The 18,295-nt window shown below is 34.2% G+C and overlaps 1 protein-coding gene across 7 annotated transcripts in view; it reads left to right on the forward strand.

Annotated features, from left to right (window-relative positions):
• Positions 1-18,295, forward strand: part of Zdhhc21 (zinc finger DHHC-type palmitoyltransferase 21) — a 122,131-nt gene that overhangs the window by 18,581 nt on the left and 85,255 nt on the right. For all 7 annotated transcript variants that reach the window (XR_006149478.1, XR_006149475.1, XR_006149476.1 and 4 more), the window contains exons 5-6: positions 6,403-6,514; positions 9,781-9,919. Coding sequence is in view for 3 of the 7 variants with exons in the window: in XM_042692880.1 (XP_042548814.1) it covers positions 6,403-6,514; positions 9,781-9,919 (251 nt within the window). In the remaining 4 variants the exon portion in view is untranslated. The remainder of the gene's footprint in view (positions 1-6,402; positions 6,515-9,780; positions 9,920-18,295) is intronic.

Here is an 18,295-nt window from a genome sequence, read left to right on the forward strand (position 1 = left end):
GCGCCTGCTGTATTACCATAATGAATATCTGAGGCAGGCCACTTAGGAAGAAAAGAGGTTTATTTAACATACAGCGCTGGGGGATGGGAGAATGTTGTGGCATCTTGCTGACTTTTTAGATGTCCTCTGTCTGTGTTCACAGTTGGTGTGTTTTTCTTCCCTGAATCCAAGAAACTTCCCTCTTACCAAATTGAAAAAAAATTATTATATTTTATGTTTCTAAAGACTTTGGGGTAGCTCACATCACATGATCCTCATGATAATCAAGGATAATTGTGTTAATTGAGGCTGGGTAGTCAGTAGTCAGATGGTCTTTCTCAGATTGTATACCTGTAATGTTGCAGAGTTACTGAAACCTAGATCTTCTCTATGATCTTTTGACTATGGATTTGTAGATGCATGAATAATTTTAGCTCATTGCTTCGATTCTGGGACAATTTCAGTCATTACATACTTTTTGGTGCTAGCTACCCAATTCTTTATAATATGGTTTTAACTTAGTAAGTTACAAAATTTTAATAGTGAAAAATAATATAGCATGACTAAACGGTTGAAGGTGTAGAATAGTGGCATTTACGTAGGAATGTTTGGAGCTGGGAAGTTTAATGGAAAAGCGTTCTTCAGGAAAGGATATTTAAAATTCTAGTACTTTTATGATTTCAACCATTTTTTAATTCAGTTACTCTGAAATATTTTACATTATTATTTTCAAGAATAACTTTAATATGCATGTGACCCATTAAATAAAAGGCAAATGGAACCTCAGGGACTATTATATTTTCCTGTGAATATATTCTTAAAATTTAATTTTAAAAACTTGAACATAGGCCAGGTGTCTGTGGCTCATGCCTGTAATCCTAGCTACTCAGGAGGCTGAGATCTGAGGATCACGGTTCAAAGCCAGCCTGGGCAAGGAAAGTCCATGAGACTCTTATCTCCAATAAACCACTAGTAAACTGGAAGTGGCTCTGTGACTCAAGCGGTAGAGCACTCGCCTTGAGCTGAAGAGCTGTGGGACAGTTCCCAAGCCCAGAGTTCAAGCCCCACGACCGATCCCCCCCCCCCCCCAAAAAAAAACTTGAATGTAGATGAAATTGTTAAAATTGTGTAGTTTTCAGATTATTCACATGCGTGCTTGAAATAGCAAATATAAAATAACACCTTAGATATATTTAAAAGGACTTTCACATTTTATAAGATAAAAGCTCTTAGCTTTTTTTTTTTTTTTTTGGTTGGTCGTGGGTCTTGAGTTCTGGGCCTCAGCATTGCCCCTGAGCTCTTAGCTCAAGGCAAGCGTTCTACCGCTTGAGCCAGTGCCACTTCCATTTTTCTGGTAGTTAACTGGAGATAAGAGTCCTACAGAGTTCTCTGCGTGGGCTGATAATTGCACTAAGATTCTCAGATCTCAGCCTCCTGAATAGCTAAGATTATAGGTGTGAGCCACCAGTGCCTGGCCCCAAGTTATTTTCTTTTTATTTAGTATGTTTTTATGCTATTCCTCAGAAAATCACACCAAGCCATGAGAATACATATTATTAATAGTTAAGGTCATCTATTTACTCATAGTTTGTCATTTCTTTCCTCTTTTTTAAAAAATTAATTTACTTTATTGTTATTATAGTAGAGATACACAGAGGGATTACAATTATATGAATCAGGTAATGAGTATATTTCCTTCAGTACAGTGTCTTCTGTTCCTTCATTTTTTCCTTTTTCTTCCTGTAACAGAATGGACATTTATTTCCTACACTGAAGACTATTTGTGTAAGGGAATCTAGATTAGAATCCAAACTACCTATAATTTTGGTAGTTTCAAGTAATATTTTTCTCCATAAAACATTATAGTGTGATTTAAAATACAGTAAAAATTTGCTTTGTTTTGAGACAAGGTCTGACTATGTAGCTTAGGCTTGAATTCATAATCCCCTGCCTTATTCTCCCTGATGGTGTTGTGTGTCACTATATCTGGCTAGATATGAGTCTTTAAGAAGACTCAAATAGCTAGGTGCTGGTGGCTCATGCCTGCAATCCTAGCTATTCTGGAGCCTGAGATCTGAGAACTGGGTCAAAGCCAGCCTTGGGCAGGAGGCTGCATGAGACTTATTTCTAGTTATTCACCAAAAAATTAAACATCCTCAACTAGGGTAGGAAGGTGGCTCAGTGGTAGAGTGCTTGCCTTGCATTCATGAGGCCCTGGGTTTGATTCCTCAGCACCACATAAGCAGAAAAAGCCAGAAGTCACGCTGTGGCTCAAGTGGTAGAGTGCTAGCCTTGAGCTGAAGAGCTGAGGGACGGTGCCCAGGCCCAGAGTTTCAGGCCCCACGACCGGCAACAAAACAAAAACTCAACCATCTTTTTCTCTGCTTTATTCTTTGAGTTTTCTTCCTCATAAATGTGTCTGTTAGCTTTTAATTTTTTATAGGCATCATAGATTATCAGTTGGATTCTGTCCCTTTGGGTTTTTATTTTATACTATTTGATGACTAGTATAAAAATCTCATAGATATTCAGCAGATATCAGAATGTACCCATCACCAAGATCCTATTTAGATATAAGCAAACCCTGAAGCAGGATAAGATTTATAAATGCTTTCTTAATAAACAGGGTACATGGATCTCCCCACCTTGCTATACCAGATAAAAACTACCTTCACTCCCCCTTCCTTTTTTTTATATTGTGTTTTTTTCTTTTTCTTTTTGTATGTTTGTGCCAAAACTTGAACCTAAGGCCTTTTTAGCTCTGGCATGGTGTTTTTTGTTTTTGTTTGTTTGTTTTTTTTCCTCACAGTTGTCACTGTTTTGCTTGAGCATGCCTCCAGTTTGACATTTTTCTGGTTAATTATAGATAGAGTCTCATGAACTTTTCAGCTTGGATTAATTTTGAACCTCATTTCTCAGATCTCAGCCTTCCTAGTAGCAAGGAATATAGGCTAGACTGGTTTTGTGTGTGTGTGTGTGTGTGTAGTGTGTGTGTGTGTGTGTGTGTGTGTGTGTGTGTGTGTTTGAGATAGGGTCTCACTTTTTGTTGAGGCATATACCTGTACTACAGTCCTCCTGTTTTACACTTCTTTCAGTATGTACCTGGGTGACAGTTGTGTGTGCCACTATGTCCAGCTCATTCCACTGAGATGGAGTTTTACAAGTTTTTCTCCTTTCATCCTCCTTGCTGGCCTGGAACTCAGACATGCTCTTATCAGCCTCTGATAGAGTTATAATAACAGACATGAGCCACCACAGACAGTGTACATTTCTAGATTTTTTTTTTTTTGTCGGTCATGGGGCCTGAACTCTGGGCCTGGGCGCTGCCCCTCAGCTCTTCAACTCAAGGCTAGCTCTTTACCACTTGAGCCAAGGCTCAACTTCCCATTTCTAGATTTTTACAATAGTGATTTTTTTTTCTTTTCTGAACATGTAGGAGGTATTGTGTATGCTTTTAAAAGCATGTATGTGAAACTGTTTATCGGTCCCTCTTTTCATTTTATATACATCTGTATTGTCTTCAGTTTAGCTAAAGCCCTGCTTCCAGATATATTTTTGAATATTTTTATTATCTTGCAGTATTTGTACAGAGGAGTTGCCGTTCACCAAAGCAGTGTATGAATACAGTGCATCTTGATCAGTGCCCCCCCTCAACATTCCTAACTATCCCTTCCAACCCACCCTTTCCTTTACTTAATTTTAAGCTGTGTATTGAATTTTTTCTTGCCTTTTAACAAAGCAGTTTATGTGTATAGTGCATCTTGATCTGTGTCATCATTTCGACATCTTCACTCCCTTTAACCCATTCCTTCCCTTATATTTCTCAGTACTGTGGTGTGTGTGTGTGTGTGTGTGTGTGTGTGTGTGTGCATATATATATGTGTGTGTATGTATAATGAAATCTTGCCTTCATTCTCCTCCCTTCCCCCTTCATTCTTCTACCTTTCTCCCATTGTCCCCACATACCCCTCTTGCAAGTACCCTTTCCTGGTACTTATTTTCTGGGGCTTTGACTTGGTCTTTTTAAAGAATTACACTAATTGCACTTTCTATAGTCTGTAACACTTCAGTTAGTTCATGTGTAACCCCTTGCATATCACCCAGTGTGTTTACTTACAGATTTATAGGCACATAAATAAGGGAAACCTTACAACCTATGTTTCTCTGGATATGGCTTACTTAATTGTTTTCCAAGTCTTTCTATTTCCTTACAAATGGTACAATATCATTCTTTCTGATGTTTTCATCCAGCTAGCTAAAAAAAGAGATTTATGATTCAGACCATAGACCAGCAAAATTACTCTTATTGTAAAGGCCTGGTAGTAAGTAATAGTTCCAACTTATTTACATATGGTTTTTTGTCACAACTCAGCTTTGCACAAAAGCAGCCATAGACAATGTGAATTGCCATATAGCAAATAAAACAACATGAACACTGGAATTTGAATGACGCTTACATGTCACAAATTACTATTTTTCAGTCATTAAAGTTGTAAAATCATTTCTTAGCTTATGGGTCATATGAAAACAGGTGGTGGACTAGCCATGCTTGCAGATGCTATGGTTTGCCAGCCTGTGGTCTAGACTATGGAATTCTAGGCTTTCCTTTACCATACCCAAATACTTTATTTTCTGAAGATACAACATTTTAGATATGAACTAAAGCATTTATTCTTTAGACTATTTTACGTTGATTTCTTAGAAAATACTACAGTGAAACTGCCATATTTTAAAGGACAAATTATAAGCATGATTTTTTGTAATGACTATTGGTGAAAATTGGCTTATGGTGGAGTCTTCTTCCTGTCTATATTCCTTGCAGTGTGTGAATTCCAAGTTGTAGCATTGGGATGTTTGGGAGCATTGAGCTAAGTGGAGAAAAGAATGGTATGTGATCATATAGTATGTTCCACGTGGAATGTTTCCAAATCAGATTAGTTTAGTTGTACTTAAGCTTTAGTCTTGTTGGTCTCACCCAATGTGTTTTCAGTAAAATAATGAGTGTAAGTAAAAAATGAAACATCGTCTTTTAAGATGATATTGCAAATATAACCATTTAATATTGATGGAACAAATTATTTGATACAAGTTTTATACTTAATTGGTTTCTTCAGAGACTTTTCCTGGAACCTTACTGCATAGAATTCCCAGCCTTTAAACTAAAATAATGCAATTCAAATAAGGAATCTTTAGACAATTGCTATTACCTTCTTTTTTACATTCCTTCCTTCCCCTCCCCTTCCCCTTCCCCTCTCCAGATTTCCCCCTCCCCTTCCCTGCTTCAGCAGGTATTTACCTACTGCTTGCTGTGTGTTAGGGTCACACTGCATGTACTAATACTCACTTTGAATATGAGAAATAGGGTATTTTACCATGCCCATACTTTAAATGGGTCATGCCCATACTTCAGATGGGCTTTAGTGTGAACATTGAATGCTAGAAAAACTAAAGAATTTTATAAAATTTCATTTCAATAAATGTAAGATTTTATATAATAAAGCTATTGTCTTAGAAGACAACTTCCATCAGTTTTACAGATATAATTAGAACAATTTTTAATGAAGACCAAATACTTTTTCCTAACACAAACTTCATGTTTTTGCCACTGGATTTAATTGCATACTCTTTTCCTTTAGACCAGAGGGAATTGCTACTTGGGTGCCAGGAGACAGCTGTATAGAGAACCTCTCTGTTGCTGGGCATGATGGCCTATACCTGTAATGCTAGCACTTAAGAGGTTAAGGCAAGAAGATGATGAGTTCAAGATCAGCTTGGTTTACAGAGAGCTCTGTTCCAAAGGAAGCAAAACAAACAAAAAAACAAAATCAGAAGGAAAAACCAGCCAGACTAAAAGAACTATTTAGTACTTTTGCAAATTTTCTTCACTTGTGAAACCATTCTCATACCTTCTAAACCCATCTGACCTCCAACATGTTCATATGAACACTGATATTAAAAAAATGAAATGATTTAGGGAAAGGTGTGTGTGTGTGTGTGTGTGTGTGCGTGTGTGTGTATGTGTGTTCCATTTCTATTTTCCTATTGAGTTTACAGGAATTTATTTTAATGTATTAATTGAAATAGGACTTAGCATTATTTCCTAAATGTTTTCAGATCATAAAATTCCTATAAGCTTGTCTAGATAAAATTTTGGTTTTGTGTAATACCTTGGATTTTTGTCACTAGATTTTACTTATATTCTAGTAACATGTCTGAAACACACATATATTATTTTCTTTTATTTGTAGTATACTTGTAGACATACATAGAACAGCAACATTTATGGCTAAGATATTTACACTGGAGAATCAGAAGAAAAAAATCTCTTAGAAATATACATTCTATAAAATCTTGATCTAGTGTTGCTGAATGTCAGCATTGCTCACTTGCCATTATCAAGTGGATTTTCATGTTCATTTCTAGAAAGGGAGTTCTGGGAGTTATGTAACAAGTGTAACTTGATGAGACCAAAGCGTTCCCATCACTGCAGCCGGTGTGGCCACTGTGTGAGGAGAATGGATCATCACTGTCCATGGTAAGAAACAAATCTATTTTTAAGAAAACAAAGAGGAAAATTTGGCAGGAAATATTAGGAGAAATTTTCAGGCTTAGAGGCATATGCCTGTAATCTCAGCACTTGGGAGGCTGAGGCACAGATTTATGAGTTCAAGGCCAGATATACAACAAGACTTTGTCTCAAAAGACCATACAGATAAGCAAGCAAGCAAACAACAATAAAAATCTTAGAACTTTCAAGTTAAAAAAGTTTATATTAAAGTTACCTTATTTAAGAAATTCTGAATAGTATACCTTTATTGATCATATGGTGGTATGAACTTTCTCAGTAATATTGCCAGAGATCATCTTTTATTACAAGGAGATGTTTGAATAGAAAACTAAAAAATATCATGCACCAAATATACAAAAGGTTTAGGATGTTTATATTAAATGAGGCAATGTGTGTAAAAACATTCGGTACAGTATCTGATGTGTAGGAAGTACTGATGTATAAACTATGTATATCCCATTGTTTGCATTCCCTTTTTCTTGGTCAGTTAAAGAAGAATACATTTCAGACATCCTGAAAACACCCATCTTCCCCCTTAAACCTTCTAAAATATTTTATATTGGGTGCAGCTGTTCATATTTCCTTCCTGTTGGAAGTATTAAGTGGTGATAATTAGCTGTTTCTGCTGCTGAATTGCCAACATTTTGGTCAATAGGGGGCTCTCTTGTAATACTTAAAGGAAATATGTTGAAAAATAGAACTTCAAAAACAAATGCTGTGAGAATTCTGTATTGTCTCATTTCAAAGCTGTCACAAAAATCTGTGAATAAGATATTGTATTTAATTCTGTTTTCCTAGCATTTGATTTTGTATAAATATTTAAACTGGTATACTGTAACACTTTATAAATATAACTACATACATAAATGTTTATGTTGGTACACACATGAATGCATACAATATATTCAAAATCAACTATATAATAGCCTTTATAATTGCCCCCCCTCTCCCTACCCCCCTCTTTTTCTTTCTCTCTTTTTCTATCTCTCTCTCTTTTGGTCCTGAGGTTTGAACTCAGGGCTTGGGCATTGTGCTCAAGGCCAGCACTCTACTACTTGAGCCACAACTACACTTTTGGCTTTTTGGTGTTTAATTGGAGATAAGAGTCTCGTGGATTTTGCTACCTGGGCTGGGTTTGAACTGCTATCCTCAGATCTCAGCCTCCTGATTAGCTAGGATTATAGGTGTGAGCTACCAGTGACCTGACTGCATTTATCTAAATTTGAAGAGTAAAAATTATTTTTCCTAATAATGTTGATCAATTTAGAGTTTCTCTTATTTTTGATAACTTCATTTGATGACATAGGTCATTAGCAAACTTTAGTTGGTTACTATATACAAAATTTTTAAATTTCCTAAATTCCTTAATAAAATAACTATGGTGTATGATATATAGTGTTAAAAAATATCTTAACTTTGAAAAGATTCTCAAGTGATTCTCTAAACCTCAAAGTAATAGATTAAACAAAGCCATTTGACACATATATTCAGATAAGTGATAATCACACTGAAAAACTCAAAGTGCTTTTTAACACTTTTAATAGTAGCACATCGAATTAGCTAAAAATCTTAATTTGTTTTCATGGTGAATTTGATATCCTTGTAAAAGTATGCCATAGTTTTAAGATTTAAAAAAATATCAGCTAGAAAATATATTTGTAGACAGTAATGTGCTTGAGATAAAGACTTGATTGTTGGTGAGAAAATAAAGTATTGCTTAAATTATGATATTGGGATGACTTCTCTTTTTAGAGGGTTCATTCTTTTCAGGTTTTTAGGTAACTTCTCAATATTGATAAGAGAGAGAGGGATGCAGAAAAGAATGCAAGTTTGGAAGTGAATACACTGGTCCCAAATAGATTGAGCTGAATTTCCTAGTAGAGCACTGTTGAGTAAGGGAAATGTGCAGTACAATTGGAAGCAAAGCCGGATGGGTGTAATCCTAGCATGTCGGAGGCATAGGCAGGAGGATTTTGAGTTCAAGGCAGACTGAGTTACATAGGAAGAAGACCTTGCTCAGAAAACCCCAAAAGAAAGCAAAGAGAATATTTAACTTTTTTCAGAAACAGCACTGTTTTAACTGTCCAGATTTTGGAGGAAAATTCTGATTGCCTCAAGATTTTCTAATTTCTTTCTCTGATCTTTCTTTCAAAATTATTTAAATGTTTTAAAAAGAATTCATGTGCAGGTGGAATACCTTAGTCCTTTTTAAAGAACCCTGGTTCAAAGTGCTGTGAGAACAGTATGTTTTTCCAAGTGTTTTGGCAACAAGAAGGGTGAGACAAGGATATCTTTTAAGCAGCATCTGTTAAAGAACCTTTTTGAGGGCACATAGGAGCTCATTTCTCTTAAAAGTCCTGATGGCAAATAACAAGACAGTGAATATTGTTGTTTACAAAAGACATGTTCTTAATGTGGAGAAATATTTTCACAAGATTTTTCACTCTGTTTTGTATTTGACTGGATATACTTTAAAAGCTATTAAGTTAGGACTAGAACCTGTTAGATCTTTCCCCCCCATAGTTTTTATTTCTGTTGTAATCTTAAAATTCTTCGCAGATTTGAATACAGTGGCTTTTAGTACATTAAAATACCCCATTGAAATTAGTTTTGAAAATTGTGGGATTATAGCATTAGTCTTTTGTCTAAGTTTTCACTTCACTGCTGTTTTGATGGCATGTAGCTCAACATGTACATAAGTTTGAATACATTTTATTTTCATCAATCAGGGATAGTTTTGAAAATGTGATGCTTAGCAGCTATGTCAGAGTGGCAAGTTTAAGCTATTTTACTTGAAGGCATTCAGATCATTCCCCATAACTACGCAGGAAAAGCAATATCAGAAAGGGGTCTTCCGTCGTCTTCTCTTGGCTTCTATTGCTTCGAATTATACATCCTCTCACTGGTGGCTTAAATCTTTTGTTTCTGTTTCCAAATCAGTGCAACAAAGAACTACCTACCATCTGCTGTTCTTCCATACTGGGTTGCTCTGCTATACGGGGTTGCTGTGAATTACAGGAGGGTAGTATATAAATGGTCTTGCGTTGTAAAGAGTGTTTTATAAATTTAGAGTGGTATGTTTATATCTTGGTACAGTTTGCTCTAAGATATGATTGGCTTTAGCATATTTCCATGAAATTAAGCACATGTGAAACTTTGAGTTTTTGAGTTTTTCTGATCCTGAAATGAACATGTTATTAAAGTTTGAACTATTGTTTGTTTATTTCCTTCAGGATAAACAATTGTGTTGGTGAAGATAATCATTGGCTTTTTCTGCAGTTGTGTTTCTACACTGAACTTCTTACTTGCTACGCACTGATGTTTTCTTTCTGCCACTATTACTACTTTCTTCCACTAAAAAAGCGTAATTTGGTAAGCTCTCTTTTTTATCCACTAATATTAGAGCTTCTAGTGCATATAGTTATTGGGCTAAGTGCAAATGATCTAAAGTAAAACAGTAAAAATAAACCCCAGATTGGTAAGTTTTAAATGATAATGGACTTGAAAAAGTAGGCCTTAGTTGACATTGCCTTTTAAACAAATCTCATTATAAGTATTTTTTAGTTGAGTGATTTTCTTTACAAAAAACACAATAGATCTTTCAATGTACATGTCTTGATTTCAAAAGATTTAAAATGATGAGAAGGAAAAGGGAAATGCTAAATACTTGTTTCATAGTTTAATGTTGTAAAGGTTCTTAAATGACAATTAAATTTTTGACAAAAGGAGTTCCTTTCTCTGACTTTTTCTTTTTCTTTTTTTTTTTTTTTGAGATGGAATCCCTATGTATTGCCCAGGCTGACCTTGAACTCAAGCTCCTCCAGCCTTTGCCTCCTGATTCCTATGTCACTGAACCTCTGTACTGACTTTCAGCATTTATAAGATGAATTTGCTGGATGTTTTTGAGGCAGTGCTTTTCCCATTTTGTCGTGGAAGTGCAGTAGATGTTCAGACTTACTTAAAATAAGATGGTGGAGATGGTAATGATAGCAGAAACTGGATTTTTTTGATTCTTTATGTGTGCTATGGACACACTTGTATGAAAGAAACAGACTAAACTAGGAAGTACTTATTTAATTAGATTTAGTGGTAGAGCTGGGATTTGAGCCTTCGTTTATATTTTTAAAAATTGTACAATGTTCATTTGTCAGGAAAACTGTGAGAAATAAACTGTGGCTACTGTTTATATTAAAAAATTGTGTGTGAAACAGAATGTGTGTGAAAGCATGTGTGAGGGAGAATGAGAAGTGTATATGTATGTGAGAGAGGTTGAAAAATGAAGATAAAAAGTACGCAAGCATGTAGGTGAGATGCAGGGTAAGAAGGGAGAAGAAAAAACAGAACTAATGGAGAGGGGAAATAATGCTTTCCTTATAGCATATTTTTTACTGCTTAAATCTTAATAAAAATATTCTGGTGATACATACAGTTGAATTTTGGAATAAGGGGAAAAATGAGAGTTTCAACTTCTATGTGTTGAATTATTTTAGTATACACAGTAATTTTGAGTAGTTGAAATACTATCTGGTATTGCTGTTTGGCTGTATTAGTGCATTTAATTGTGATTATGTTTATTAAACAATGAACAATTTTAAGTACTAATTTTACAATATTCAAAAGAAAAAATTATAGGTCTTTAAAATTTTTGCATTGCAAAAATAGCACATGCTTATAGTTTCATTCTATCTATTGATTAATTTTGGATAATGACATATAGTTAGAACATACAAGAATTCTTTAAGCAGATTATTATTGAGCATAAGAAAGAGGAAATACAATTGTGCAATATTATTAAGATAAAATCTTAAAGTAAGAAGAAAATTTAGACCTGTTAATGAAGCACTAAATATTTTTAAGAGGCAGTACGTGTAGTGTGGTGCAGAAATTGACAAATTGTGCTCTTGGTTACGTTTAAGTGTTGTGCTAATACATTTTCACCGGAAAACATCTGCTTCCGATTGTTTACATTTTGTCTGTAATTACTTTTGTGCTACAGCAGAGTTGAGTACTTGTGATAGAGAGGCTTGATAGTCAACAAAACCTTATGTATTAATTTTGTGTTCTTTATATTACCTTTGCCAATCCCTGGTAATGGAAAGAACTGTATAAATAGACACAACTAAGTTGTAATAAGAAAAGTCTAACTTTTGTACAGAGTGTTAAACCTCTGATTTTTTATTTCTTTTGAAAAATGGAATAATAATGAAATAATAAAAAGGAAATAATGATATAAGGAAATAAACATTGTATGGTAGATAATAGATGCTCAATTCACCTTGCATTTGAGTCTAGTGAAAATTCTCAGAAAGATCTTCTTTTAAGAATTGTTCTATTTTTTTTCCCTTTTTTATTGTAAAGATACTGTACAGAAGGGTTATAGTTACATGAGTAAGGTAATGAGTACATTTCTTAAGTCCTGTTAATTTTCATGAATATTTTGGCCATTTGTTTTCTAGGAAACTGATGACAGATGGAGGAAATTCAAATAACCAATTTTAATACTTAAAAGATTAACACATTTGAAATTACAAATTGATTTCTTCCTTTAAATGATAGGTATTAGCTTTAGAAATTAATGCTAGATGGAGCAAGAACCCCTTTTCTTTAATGGAGTGAACAATTATAGGTATTTTGGGATATTTTTTTTTTGTGTGTATGCCAGTCCTGGAACTTGAACTCAGGTCCTGAGCAATGCCTGAGCTTTTGTACCCAAGGCTAGTGTTACTTCCAGCTTTTTCCTTCATTGGAAGAAAGAGTCTCACAGACTTTCCTGCCTGGCTGGCTTCTAAGTGCAAATCTAAGATCTCAGCTTCCTGAGTGGCTAGGATTACAGGTGTGAGACACCAGAGCCTGCTAGGATATGTGCTTTCACACATGTCCACTGAATGTTGAAAAGCATTAGTAGCATAATAGAAGTTGACATTAAAGTAGTAGGAAAAAAATGTATCAAAAGTGAGTTCAAGTTGGGTTTTGAAAACTCAAACTTGGTATTCATTAGAGCAATTCATTGTCAAAGCAAAGCAAATTTAAATTACTTTAATTAAATTATTTTGATTTTATCATCGAGGTGATGTACAGAGGGGTTACAGTTACATAAGGTAGTGAGTACATTTCTTGCTGAACTTGTCACTCCCCTCCTTCATTTTTCTCCCACTTCCCCTCCCTCCCAACCTCCCCCCAAGTTGTACGGATCATTTCCAACATAATATTTTTATCACAGTTGCATTTTATGATCATAAAATGTAGTAACTTATGGCTACTTACTTATAGGCAGACAATTGTGACTGTAGGGATCTAACAGTTATTTATATGTATTAGTGTGGAGCAGGCTTGAGGCTTAAGGTGCCCTGTTGCCATAATGGGATGCTCTTATTTACCATTGTTAGAAGTATTGACATGGAACCTCAGCTTGCGTTAGAACATTCCACATCATCTTACTTATGATAAATTTTTTATTGTGAAAATACCGTAACTATGATAAATTTTGAGCAAATGGATTTATTTATAAAAATTACAAAGTTAGGTAAAAGTAGAGTTTTGCCACAGTGTTGGTCATATATGCAAAGACAACTTTATTTGATAAACTTGAATTCAGTAAAGCTAACTAGGACCAGAGTTACAACTCAGAGGAAGTATTTTATAATGTATATAACCCAAAATATTCTCAAGATCTGCAGCAAAGTGAATGTTTAATAGTCACTTGAATTCAGAGAAGATACTTAGGTCATGGATTTACCTTTGACAGTTTGAAGCTATAACAAGAGGAATATACAAACTCAGAATTGCTATATCTTCTCAGTAGACCAACTCTTTAAAAAATGATGACAAAAAATCCCCACTTCTACATCTATGGCAATGGTTCTTTCTATTATATATATAAAAAAAATCTCATTATTACCAGTTAGTGCTTTTGCAGTATATCTTTTCTGTCTTTCTACTTTCAATCTTTTTCTTATGCCTGTGTGTTTCTTACTGATCCTAGGTTTTTCAGTTTTAAAGAACTAGTCAAATCATAGTCTTTTAGTTAAAATGTTCAGTCCACTTTTATTTAGTGTAACTAGTATTCTGTCATTTTCCTGTTTTTTATTTGACTCACCTATTCTTTGTTCCCTATGTTTTCCTTTTTCTTGACTATTTTGGAACTTCTACTTAAAATTTACTTATCTCTAATGGTGACATTTCCTTTCACTCTGTTTTTTTGAAATAGTTTTCTCAGAAAGGAAAAGATTTTTTTAATTGAAGAAATCTTGTTCTGTTACCAGTGCCCATATTAAGAATGGAGGAGCCTTGGAATACTCACTATCGTGATCATTTTTGGTATTGTGGGAACTAAAATAGATGTAGAAATAAATCACTTGATAAGACGTTGTTGTCTGTACATTTTATGTTACAGTGCATACATTACATATGGTCAGTATTTATTTTAACCTATCTACATATTGGTGCTTTTCCTGGACCTTCATGCCTTCATACATTTCTAAGCTTCTCTTGGGATTATTGTTGGCTTTTTTACATAAAGTCTGCTGAAACAAATGTTCCCAGTGTTAATACACCTGAACCATCTTTATTAGTCCTTCATTTGAAGAATTTATTGGTTGATACAGAATTATAGGATGGCAGTTACTTTCAGTATTAAAACCGGTTGTCCATTATGTTTTTGTTTGTCTGCTCTTGTCAAGGCGGTTATTGGCCTTAGTATGAAAAAATGTATTTTCACTGTTTCTTTTGTGATTATTTTTATCTTTGCATATTAACAGTTATTCTGTGATTTTATATTATGCTGTGGTGTTGTCTTCTTGCATTTTTCCTATTGGATACTTTATACAACTTCTTAAATATTTTATCTGATAAAATTCTTAAGCTATGGAAATGCCTTGGCTTTATGATTGTGATTATTATTATTGTCTGTGGTGCTGCTGATTAAACTCAGTGCCTTGCATACACTAGGCAAGTACTCTGTTACTGACTGTCATCCTCAGTCCTGTTTTTAATCACCTTAAATGTTACTTCTTCTCAAATTTTAAGAGTTCTGGTATTCTAACTATGCATATATTTACTCTATTCATTTATTTTTGTGTGAGGTATAAGAGAATGCTCATCTTGATCCAGTCAGTGGTTCGATAACATGTTTTTCTAATGCAAGAAAATACAACCTTGTTTTTAACTAGTATTTCTTCTTTGGAAGATAACATTCATTGTTTTTGTTAATATTTATAAAAGCTTAAGATTACTGAGTCGGTTTTTGTGACGGACTGGTTTTAGTTTGCTTTTATTCCTATGGTGTATCCTTGTGAGTTGTTAGCAGAAAAACTGAGGTGTTACTGTGAATCATCCCCTCCAGTTTTTCTTACCCAAGGAAAAAAGCAATGCAGAATGCAAGACTCACCTGAAGGTGATTCTATTCTCTAGGATCTCAGCCATTTAAATTCTGCTAACTTGGCTGTTTTCACATGTCTTCCAATAGCTGTTTATTAATTAATTTGATTTTTTTTCTGGCTTTTCATAGTGTTCTTGATGAAAGTGCTGGTCTCATATAAATGATTCTCTTATAGGTGTCAATGGCGATAGCACTGTATTTAAAAATTTCTTTTCAAGTGATTTTAATAATTGCTGTTTAATTGCACAACGCCAAGAGGCAACACTCATGTCATAATCTATGTAACTCATGTCATAATCTATGTAAATCATGTCCTTTGGAATTGTGCAGTGGAAAACTTCTGTGGCCCCAAGAGTTGAAAACTGTTAGACTCATGACAGAATTTAGATGTTAGGTAGATATTAACCAAATGAAAGATGAAACAAGTCTTTGCTGAGCAAGAAAAAAAGTCTTGTGGTAGTAATTGGTATAATTGGCTTTAAAGCTAAATCTGTTACAAAATACACATTTTATAGCAAACATTATAAGGCTAAGTCTTAGAAACATGTCTTTTGAAAACGAAAAAAAAATTTTGTGTGTGTCAGTATGGGGCTTTATTGTAGTTGATCGGAGATAACAATCACGTGGACTTTCCCGCCTGGGAGAGCTTTGAACTGAGTTAACTTAGATTTCAGCTTCCTGAGTAGCTAGGATAACAGGTGTGAGCCACCAGCACCCAGCTGAAAATGATATGCTTTTAATAAAGAAATTGCCTTGAATTTCAGTACACAAGTCAGCATTTTTAGCATTGGCATTTTAAGCAATGTTTTATAGTACATTATTTTTCAAATAATCCTATTTCATCAGTATTCTATTTTCTTTTGTCTTTTTCTTTTCCTTTGGCGTTATTTGTGTCCTTTTGTTTTTCCTATAACAAACAGCTATTTCCAGTTCTTCATTTTGGGTCCAGTTGCTGGACCAGATAGTCAAATCTTACCCATTCCTTTTTACAAGTTCTGTTACTTGGGATAAAGATACATAGAAATCCTCACGTGTCTTTGGAGATAGTACTGATGGTTTCTGTGCATCTCTCATGTGGGAGTAATGATACAGTTAAATGATGCCGTGGACCTTGACCTGCTATTCTTCTATAACGCAAAAGTACTAAGCTTTAGCCTGAAGTTCCTTTATACCTTTTTATGTAGATAGATGGCAGCATAGTATCTTTTTTTTAGCTCTTCTTTAAATTCCAAAGCTAGTGCTTTTATTTTCTGGTTTGGAAAAGGAAGTGTTAACAACTCTTAGGTGTTTGTTTTTAAGTGAAAGTGTTTATTCATTAAACAAAAGAAAAAGCGAGTTGCTCTTTAAATATCACTTAACCTCTGTTCAAAAGAAACTAGTATATTATGATTACCTCATGGGAAAAAAAGTTGAGAGAAAGCAGACTGTTGACAAATTCTGGGAAACGAACAGTTTGGGAGTTTAATTTTCCATTTCTCTTTCCCCTGCTTATATTTTTAGCAGAGTGCTTTCTGAGCTGTAATTTCTTTGCAATTGACTCATACATATGTGTATCACAGTAACTTAAATGTCTGTCTCTGTCTCATTCTTCTAGTCTTTTTTTTATTATTAGCTATCTAGTTTATTTTTTTTCTATTGTGAGTACAGAGGGGTTACAATTACATGGGCAAGGTAATGAGTACATTTTTTATCAAGCATTGTTGCCTCCTCCTTTGTTTCCCCTTACCATCCCTTCCCATCTTCCCCCCGTCCCCTGCCCCAAGTTGTAAAGTTCGTTTTTCGACATAACGATTTGTACATCTCATTGTTGCAATGGGTCCACCTGTAACCCTATTTAAATATTTTTGTTTTTGCCCTTCCCGTCCACAAATTATACCAACATCAAATACAATGAAAGCAGAGGTTATACCATGGGGGAGGGACATACAAAGCAACAAAGAAATCATCTTATAAATATGTTAGAAACAATCGCAAGAAAGAAAAAACATTTGAATACTTATCTTGGGGTTCATTTCACCTAACATCAACTTATCTGACCTTTTCTGCTTGTCTCAGACATATACTAGTAATTGAAAATTAGGGAAACCATGGGACCTATCTTTGCTTCATTTCTTCTTTCCTCCCCTCTCTTCTTTCTCTGCAGTGGTATGAGATTGAACCTGGGGTCTTGTGTATGCTAGGTAAAAGCTTCACCACAGAGCTGTACCCCTAGCCCTTTAGATTTTGTCTTAATACTTACTTTGAAAGTACCTATCATGAATGTTTAAAAATTTATGGTTTTACTTTTGATAGTATTCTTCCCCCCCCCCCCAAAAAAAAATAATGGGATAAATGAAATGCTTTGGGTAGAATCAGAAATATCTGTAAAGATTTTGGACTTTGAGTTGGCTGATAAAGTTAGTAAATATTAGGCATTAAGTTGTTTGACCCTTTATGCCAGTAAAATGTTGGATTTTACTTTAAATCCTACTTGAAATAACATTTTGCTTTAGTTAAATAGTGGGATAAAAATTATTATAATTTTTTAACTTGTATATTGGAAAATAATTTGGCATCCTAATTGGATAAAATAGATACTGAAGGAAGTGATACTCTTCTATGTTTGATCAAGATTTGTATTTGATTATTTCATATGGTTAAGTGTTCATATGCAAATTTTCAGTCACTTGGCATATTATTGAAATATTAACATTTTGGTTGTTTTACAAAGCTAACATAAGAAAATTACAGCTTTTAGGGCTGAGAGCATAGCTGAAGTGGTAGCACTCTTGCCTGGCAAGGACAAGATCCATCTCCAATACTATGAAAAATAAAAGAAAGAAAAAGAAAGGAGTATTATAACTTTCAATTAAGTGTGAAGGAAGATGCTATTTTTTAAAAAATAATACCTTAAATAATTGCTTAAATCACCATGTGTTGGTTCATTAATACTTTATTAGTTGCATATTTCATAATTTTTTACTTTATAGTCTGGATTTTTGCATTGGATTAGTGGCAAGTGTCTCCTTTTTTATAAGAAGATAAATAGTGTAGTTTCCATTTTATTTATAGGTAAGGTGACTGAGATTGAGAAAGATTCAATAGTCTATAGTCACAGAATAACCTTTTGGCAGAAGTGTGATTTTGGGCTTATTTCTGTTTGTCTTTAAGTTGTATTTTTGCTATTACATCAAGCTACAAATACTTCTTGTATTTTCCCCGGAGGAAAATTTGAAGTAATGTTATTCCAGCACTTAAAAAATTAAATACAGATTTAAAATGACTAAACATCACAAAATATTCTTCACTGAATGATTGCTGAACCTCCTGATTGGTAGATATATTCATTGGTATTTTTCACTTTTTTTTTTTAACCAAAGCAACTCAGTTTT

The sequence above is a fragment of the Dipodomys spectabilis genome, unplaced genomic scaffold (genome assembly GCF_019054845.1).
Source record: "Dipodomys spectabilis isolate Male_0828 unplaced genomic scaffold, ASM1905484v1 ptg000158l, whole genome shotgun sequence".
Classification (NCBI taxonomy): Eukaryota; Metazoa; Chordata; class Mammalia; order Rodentia; family Heteromyidae; genus Dipodomys; species Dipodomys spectabilis.